General features: G+C 40.5%; 1 protein-coding gene across 1 annotated transcript; it reads right to left on the bottom strand.

Annotated features, from left to right (window-relative positions):
• Nucleotides 1-890: 890 nt before the first annotated feature.
• Nucleotides 891-6695, bottom strand: LOC109479909 (hemicentin-1-like). Its single transcript, XM_019781957.1, has 7 exons — nt 6554-6695; nt 5844-6137; nt 4396-4581; nt 3651-3881; nt 2789-2851; nt 2404-2586; nt 891-1405 (listed from the first exon to the last, which is right to left on the bottom strand). The coding sequence occupies exons 1-7, from the start codon at nt 6621-6623 to the stop codon at nt 1332-1334; spliced, it is 1101 nt and encodes a 366-aa protein (XP_019637516.1). The 5' UTR covers nt 6624-6695; the 3' UTR covers nt 891-1331.
• Between the last annotated feature and the right edge of the window lie 2282 nt (nt 6696-8977).

The raw sequence follows: 8977 nt of genomic DNA, 5'->3' as shown, positions 1-8977 counted from the left end.
GTCACGAATATAATGATGCCCGTTTATTTGGCACCAGCGTACTGCTTTGTTTCATGCGCCCATTGAGACCGCGTCATGTAGCGCTATGTAAGGTAACGTTGCCTGAAATGTTACACTCTGTAGCTAATCTTACTGAATGCATTGTACTGCTGCATTCATTGAGCAAGGTTATAGAAACATACAATCCAAATTCTCAGTAATCCAAATTCTCAGTAATCCGAAGTGATTAATTAGATAACTTACGTATATGTAACCTATCTTTGTGAGTGAATTGAAAGAATTTTTTCCAAATCAGTGAATGGAAATTTGTCAAGCATAAGAACGTTTGCGATGTACATAAAAGACAGATATTTAGTGAAAATAACTCCACGAATGACGCAGAACTATATCATAAGGTTGCATGAACACCACACACTGTGCGCAATTTCCAGATTCATATCGACCTTGGTGCCCTGAAATCCGTCACAAACCACCAGACTGTTTCCCGTCAGACTCCTACCATTACCAGCCTCTATCACCGTGACAAATTTAAGTACTACCCTATTCAGGAAAGGGGTTTTGTTATACAGAGGCGTATAACCGACTTTTAACGTCAATATGTTTTGAGACAAGTTTTGAATTAGGGTCTAACAATTGCCACAGAAGTATGCGTAATCTAATAATAGGAATTATACGCCTACGTATGTTTTTCTGTACCTATCATACTAAGTTATAGTTACTTGCCACTTGGTATCTAGAAAAGTCCTTGAGCAAGTTACTACATGATGCATATTCCAGGAGACAGTGAAACATGAGCAAGAAATAGATTGACAGTGTTTTGTAAAGAATGAGATGTTTTTATTGTTTATTATAGTATGTTATTGCGAACGTGCAACAAAAGTGCTGCTCCAGAATAGGGCTCTATAGTCACCAGAGGTCAGGCCAACGTCAGCCGTTACACTGATGTTCGGACTCAAAGAAAGAGCCAACATGCATGTTTATTGTACATGATTACGTTCATGAACTGTACTGTGATATCTGCTATATTGTTGATAAAATCAGATACATTGGCCATAAGAGTCAGATAAGAAAAAAAGTACCTTAGGCTGTTGAGAAATCGTTTTGATAGGGATCGAACAAGACAGAAAATGTGGTAACTTTAAATCGGTTTCACACACAGGTACTCATTCCATGTTTCTCTTTTTGTAATCATCACGAATGATAAAAAATGAGAAAACTGTTTTTGATGCTGTATGATAAAGGGGACGAATTGTACCCACAACTGATAGTCTAAGAATAAACAGAAGCCGAGTCACTCGTAGTTGTACTGAGATATGTACGCTGTAGAGGAGTCAGACGCCATCTTTTGTTTGGTCGGGGTGTCCCTCCGAAAGGCAGCAGACATCAGGAGAGTGGATGTCAATTACTGTGTAGAACAATATATAAGAATATTGTAAGAACTTAGACAAATGCGTTGTATTCATTCTGAAGTTAAATGATAAAACTGTAAACTTGACAAAACTGTTTATATCAATGGTTTATTTGCATTAAAACACAACAACACTGTCCCAAAAATGGCAGCCAGAGGCTGAATTGACATTGGGGCATCACATTATTAGTATAAAACGTCATATTAAGCGATTAAAATAGAAATAAACCATTACATAAAATGTATATAAAATATTGTCAACAACATTTCAAGTGCAAATTAATATCGTAGCAGATAACAAAACAGATGGACACTGGTAACACTAAAATAAGTCTTAGGATAAAAAAAAGTGACAGTGTTACATATTAAGCAGGCGGATCATGAAAGGGTACCACCCAGGAAATAAGACTCATAAGACACATACTGTTTCAATGAACGTGAGTACTTGACCCAGAGCTCGAATCATTTGATTTGATGCATGAAGCCACGACTCCTGATTATGACATCGTGTGATCATGATCATGAATCAGAGGTCTTTTGAAGGCATCCAGTGCGACAACAGGGCAGCAAAAGTGGAAATATTCTGACACATACTGCTTCACATTGGCACATTTGAATCAGCATTTCATACTTTGGGCTTTAAAAAACTGCAGAGACAAGACCCAAAATGAGTCTTATTTCCTGGGTGGTACCCTTAAAATCAGCCCAGGGCCCTTCCAGTGGCCATTTTTTGTCAGAATTTTGGTAATTTTTGCTCCATGAGGGTCAACATACATTGGGGTAGTGTGGTTTCAACTCAGTTTGTAGATAAATGACTAGAATATTGACTTTAAAAAATCGGGGTCCCAAGCCTTAAAAACTGCCTTTAACTTCATGATGACTTAGCATGTCAATGCAACCGTTTTCTGAAGGACTTCCTGACAAGTTCTATTCCTGCCACGTTTGAAGTCATTCAGAGAAGATCCCAACGAAGAAGAAAAATGGAGTGCCATTACCTTCTGAGGCAGAGATGAAGACGACGTAGTTGGAGGGAAAGAGTCCCACCCTGCCTGCCGTGAAACCCAGGCACCAATCACCAGCTTCTCCTTCTAGTACTTCAATCACATCTGCCGCCTCCAGACGTAACTCGTTATCGTCTCTGGGTTTGTAATCATACATGGCCCTGGCGTATCTTCTTTCTGCAAAGGGTCGTTAAACAGACTTTACTCTTCCGGGCTAAGTATGCTGTTAGACTATGTCTGTATATTATCACCTTCTGTGAGAGAGTTGTAGATTTTTGTCATGCCTTCATATGCATGTTTACTAGCGATTTTTTTTCTTTAGGTATTTTGTTGCAACTTTTCTGTGGGTAATGACGAAGGCTTATATGTAACTCCATACCTTGTGTGTGTTTCTGCATCGTGTCAATTCCATTTTGATCCGCTGGGTGGTATTCTGGTTTGTCTGGATGGGGGATGATATCACAACATTATAGGAGAGCAGCACGATAGACCATCACATAAGGTGGTAGAATCAAAGACTCATCACCGTGATGTTGTAGTGGTATGTATCATATATATTTATCGTTTGAATTGTTTTGTCCAGTTGATGATGGATGCTAATGAGTAAACATCGACGACGATATATTGTTGATTTATTGCTATGATTGCTAGGCCAATAGTCGATTTCACGAAGAACATGAAGGGAGATAATATTTAATGAGTTTTGAAGCTAATAAATATCTAGTACATCTTTTAGTCCTCCCTAGGACTTTCCTGCCATTTAACAGTGCAATTTGTGTAATAGTTGTATTCCGTTATGAGACAAGATTTAGCTGCGCTGCTACGTATACATTATGGACCCCATGGGCTTGCCAAACGGCAATGATTACTATACGCATATATTAGAATTGATATCCCCTTCTAAGTTTCTTCAAGTAATCGGATTCCCTCCGGTCTTTTCTTTGCTAATGACTACCTTCTTACGTGCATATCTCACTCCATACTCCGAAATTACCCAGCCTCCAATTGTCCTCCCCACCCCGCGGTGAGCTCCATAACAGCCAAATTACCGTTCGGGGAAAATAACCCATTTAGCCGAGCTCAGTTGGTTACTTGCTGCAAACTACCTGAACTATCGGCTTCGTCACGGTCATTTTCTTGCCTCTTAGGGGCGCCTACGCCCTGCCAAAGCAATTCTCCTGGGTAGTCTACTGCACGTAGAAATCATGAAATAATGACTGAGGTCTACAAGAGCTTTGTACCTGGTAATGCTGAATGTCTCCGTGGGTCTTGCCCTTCATTTGTACTAGGTGTAGCGTGGTTTCTTCTTGATCCGATGTCGTAGTAAAAGGCGAACTTCTTCCTTTCCTCTTGTCTTCGCCGCCTTCTTAATACGTATCCGAGAAGGCAGAGGCAGATGAGAAACCAAAGACCGCCTGCTGTGGCACCGATTACTATGGCTAGAGCTGTAGCGGTGATCTCTTTTTGAATGCCTGTGGAGAAAATATTTTGATTGTATTCGACAATGCTTCCGGAGATCTTCCAACAATATTACGTAGTGACTATTTTATTCTGACAGTCTTAAAGTTTGTTTTTATATTTCTCTTTGGCACCATGTCTGTGATAAAACTTCAAACAACTGACAAAGCCCCGAGTACATTCCAATCTCCTACACTCTCGCATTATTATACCACAAACGCTTGTCAAAGTACGGTGCGGAACAGAATTAGATGATAAGGCGCTGCAATAGGCAAGATAGGTATCATACAAGGGGCATAAATACATGCAGAGTCTAGACAGAGGATAAATTTAAGTCCGTGCATGATTACCAATAAATACTTTGATTCAATTCAAAGAGTACAGTTAGTACCATTGATTTTGTCAAGTGTTAATGTCATATTGGACTCAACATACCCGTCACTGACAGCTTTGTAGTCCGAATCTGCCTCTGCCCAACCCCGTTAGTTGCTGCACATGAGTACGTTCCACTGTCGTTAGCGTCCACACTGTTCAGGACAAGGGAGCTCGTACGAACATCGCCAGACAAGACGTAAGAGTTGGCGCTCAAAAGTCGTCCGTTTTTAGACCACGTGATGTTCGGAGTGGGGTTGCCATCGGCAACGCATTGGAAAGTCACGTGGTCGGAAACACTAACGTCCATAGAATCCGAGATGCTGATTATGGAGGCAGGATCTGTAAAATATGATTACTCAATGATTATCAGGTACCCTGTATGCACTCAATGATCACATTTCATGCGTTATCATTTATGATAGTAATCAGTTTCTTGACAAGCTAACTGCCCCATGAAAATGCATATATACATACTAGTATATGTTTATTCCTTATGCAGGGCTCGAAATTAAATGTCGTCCAATGGCCACTGACCACTAAAATGTAGGCTGAGACAACTAAAAAGGCACTTTGGGATATTTTTGTGACAGTAGAAAAATAATCAACGTCAGAATGTCAGCCCCTCTTTTGTTTATCAGGCACATGTCCCGGCTTTTGGATCCGGAAAATTCCCCCCGAATTTCCTGTCTACTCTGCAATTATAGTGCGCCTGAGAGTGAACATAAGCAAAATAAAGTTGACTTCAAGTTGAAGTCATACAATATTTCCTCAAACATCAGGTTGGGACAGTTCTTCCTCATTTCGGGACAATTGAAATTTATTTTGGAGACAGTGCTGGGACAATAGGAGGAAAAGTTAATTTCGAGGCCTGCCGTATGATGGTAGTACAGCCTCACTTGCTCACCAAATTCCTGGTAATCTGTTGTTGTATGTTCGTTTCATGACGTCCTATGGGTGCTTGTCTTACTGATCAGGTGGATTTTCCTCAAAGAAACCACTAACTTCAGAAAATGCCACGGTGGAGCCGGTAAAGTAAGACTTTTACACCGCATATGACCCAGGAGATGAAAGCGACTGTTTTATTAGATCTTGGCCTCCGTGAATGGCCAAAACAAATGGGGTACTCAGACCAGAGATCGATATCATGTGAGCCTTCCATAAGGAAGAGAACTCTTCTTAATCCTGAAAATGGGTGCCGAAGCCCGTTTTATTATACTCGCAAGAACTCCAAGACGTAAAACAGGTGGGGCCAATTGTCAGTTAATGATCCCTGCACTGGACTGAATGGAGAAGTTCTGATTTAAACAAGATATGCCCTCGGCCTTTTAACGATAATAAGCAACTAAACGGGGCTTTTAGCGTTATAAATGTTCAGTCAGATGGGAGAGAACGTAAAAGGACTGAGAGTGTGTTACTTCAATATGCAATAGAAGTAAGTCGTTCTTTCCATTACAGCACATCAGTGACAAATTACTGGCACTAGATTCTACTCTTCAAGATACATTCATGGTAGACTAACATTGGTCTTGCCAGGATTCTACTTGACAACACGCCTTTTTATCACGATTGGTTTTAGCATTGCAAGACGAATGAAAACTCACATTGCACACGGACCAGCATGCTTTCTGCAGCAGACCGTACGGGGTGTTCTACAAAACAGGTGTAAAGTCCGGCATCATTTCTAGTGACGTGGCGGATAACCAATGATGACGACTTTGCGTTCCCGCCAGAGTACTTCCCCTCGTAGCCGTTAGCTTCGATTCTTCCGCCATCTTTTTCCCAGTAAAGTGATGTAATGTTGGGTTTGGCGTCCTTCACAGTACACATGAGAGAAACAGTCTTTCCCCACGTAGTGATGTATGGATTGCTTGGGCCAACCTCTAGCCTGGGTGGGACTGAAGGAATATTTGAAAGAAAAATATCAAATTTGGTAGAATGATACACAACAAATTCAGTTGATTCAAATTGGTCAATTGCAAATCAGTTCAGCTAGCTTTAATGGCAATCTGATTTACTCAAGTTATGGTCTCTTCTTCTGAGCGAATTCTCTCATTTCATTAATGTGAAATTAGAAATCACATTGTTCGTGGCCACTGATTATATCAAGTGGAAATTACCATCGATTGTTTCCTTCCCGGTCTGTCAAGTTCTATGTAATAAAACCAATAAACTCATTACTAAGTAATGCAAATGCGCTGAAGGGAAACTGGTATTGATCGTAAAGAAAGTCCATTAGGGAGGTCCATTTGAGTGTTTATAATGATTTGTTATCTCCTTTACGTCAGGTACTATAGAGTAACTCCGAACTAACCATGTAGTTCCAGGCGAATGAATTTCTCGTCGGTTCCCCGTTCGTCGGTCATGATTGACAGGGCGTACATCCCCTCGTCATCCGCCGTCGTGCGATCAATCCGCAGGGAGGCTTGTCCCACAAGCTGGGCTCTCCCCTTATAGACGCCATAAGCACGCCTTATGTTCAAGTCAGGAACATAGGAGAACACACTTCTTCTCTGCTGGGATGTGCTGTCGATGTCAACTTTGTGCCAAATGATGGAAATGACTCGGTAACTGGTGGAGTACTTAGCTGGCAATGTGGCAGTATCACCCAGTGTGGCTTTCACAACGTCTGGAAGGTTTATAGATACAGCATTCTCCGCCTCACAATCTGTAACCAGAAAAGGAAAACTTCACTGTAATGCAACGACTGTTATATACATAGTGCAGTGTCTGCGTTTTTCTTTACTTTACATTACTGCGGATCAGATATTCTGTGCTTGTATTTCGCATACTGTGCCATATGGTGTTCGTTTATTTTGTGAACTTGCACAACTTTCCATGAAAACGAGACGTTGTGCTGAATATTCCTGGAAGAAATTTAAGTTGTTTTCGTAACTGGTTCCAGGAAATGTCATACGAATAATATGCAAGTTCATGTTGTTGCCAGTCAAATGTTTTGTCTTACTTATAACCCGACAAAAGTATACTACTGCTCTCTAGTTTGCAGAATAATAATAGTTATAGTTTTAGACAATTGTCTTGTGTTATCAATATATGTAGATTTTGAATTTATTTTGTACTCTGTTTTGGGCAGAAATTTTCAATAAGTTTATTATTAATAATAAACGGTAATACGTGTCACTAGATTATTGAAAATGCATGGGAAGACACACGCATGGCCTCCACTGTGGCCTCAGAAATGACCAAAGCGAACAGACACAAACCATATATACCAGCTCTTACTCTTATCTATATGTATTTGTAAAACGTGTGTGTATAGATTTATTTGGATTTTAAATGTTGTAAACCCTGTCTTTGTTGTCTTATCTCTTCTCTCATGACCTAGGTACAATCAAATAAAACACAATGTCTGTATTGACGTATATACGAACATGAACACCAGAGTTATTACTGTGTGCCCACGTAACATAAGCCACTCAGAGCGCTGATCTGGATTGGTAACAGAGGGGTGGAAGCAAATTACCCTATGGAGCGGCACATCAATGTACCTAATAGCGCGTAAAATTAAAATTATGGGGAGGAAATAAATGCTTTACCATGCTAGTCATGTATTCTGTGTGACAGGAAGATACTTAAGTTCGAAAAATTGATACACTGTGTCTGACGTATGGCGGATTGCACATCTTTCACGTCCTTGCTACCAGCCATGATAATGCATATAGTAGGACGTAACATTTCAGGCGACGTGTACGTGATATTTAAAACTCACTAGTGCAACGATAGACAAATGTACACGTACTTATGCATTGGCTACTCACCAATATATTAATTTAGAAGAATTAATAGTATGTCAAGTAATCCTGAAAATTGCCTTTTAGAGAAGTTTCCATCCTGTTCAAACGCAGTGATAAGTGTGGAAGGAAACATGTTTTGTCAAAAGATTACTACTTATCTTTATTACCGTGCTCTACATATATATCTTACTATTCACACATTGGAAGCCATGGGGTGGTAAAACGGCACGTTTACGACTTCACGTTTCACCAAGACTTTGCATAAAGGTTAATAGCGCTATAAGCGCAGTATAACATGGCTGCGCGCGCCATTATTCTGAATTTATATTACAGAAATTACCTCAGTTATCAAGGAAATTGCAGATTAACGAAATGAAACACCTCAGTTGTGGCTTAATCCACCGTGATCCTGTGATGGCGCGGCGACGTTGACGCCTGCGTTTACGACTTTCATGGACGTCTTGCGCCACGAGTAGTAAACCGGGAAAATTAGGTGTTATCTGACCGAAGACAGACGGCCCGGCTTCACCAGTGCAGTCATCCGTGAATGTCATCTGCGGCGCTTCCCGCCGGTAAAACACACCCAGAAGTCCGGAACTAGGGACTTAGCATCTAAATGACTGCAATTACGTACCTGGCTATGGGCAGGATTTGGGACCAGCAAGCAATTTCGACTGAAGTTTTGATAAGACATAGCAGGTCATTTGACGTTTAAAATGTTACTCTAGTAGTAATCTGTGTCTGTTCCTAATCTATTCATGAATCAATTCATGGCGAGTTACATTACATCCGAGTACCCAGCGTCACGTCCCGTTGAAAACAAAGTGGGCTGCAAAGAGGAAACTTTATTACAAGGAAATAGAACACCTTGTCTCAATTTATGAGGAAATGTTATACCTCAGCTTTTTACAATCCGCTGGTAGTGATATTATAATCTATTTGGAAGGCCCATAACATGTAACATATCTCCACAACCTGTCTTT

The sequence above is a fragment of the Branchiostoma belcheri genome, unplaced genomic scaffold, assembly GCF_001625305.1.
Source record: "Branchiostoma belcheri isolate BF01 breed outbred unplaced genomic scaffold, Haploidv18h27 scaffold5, whole genome shotgun sequence".
NCBI lineage: Eukaryota > Metazoa > Chordata > Leptocardii > Amphioxiformes > Branchiostomatidae > Branchiostoma > Branchiostoma belcheri.
The sequence above is the reverse complement of the archived record's forward strand: the minus strand, read 5'-3'. Positions and strand labels throughout refer to the sequence as shown.

What these genes read in the sequence shown, in the direction of transcription:
- LOC109479909 (XM_019781957.1), bottom strand. Translation starts at nt 6,623, where the DNA reads ATGTACGCCCTGTCAATCATGACCGACGAACGGGGAACCGACGAGAAA. An exon ending in GAGACATTCAGCATTACCAG is followed by an intron (nt 2,852 to 3,650) that starts GTACAAAGCTCT and finishes TCCCCCATCCAG; the next exon opens with ACAAACCAGAATACCACCCA. An exon ending in GATGCAGAAACACACACAAG is followed by an intron (nt 2,587 to 2,788) that starts GTATGGAGTTAC and finishes GACCCTTTGCAG; the next exon opens with AAAGAAGATACGCCAGGGCC.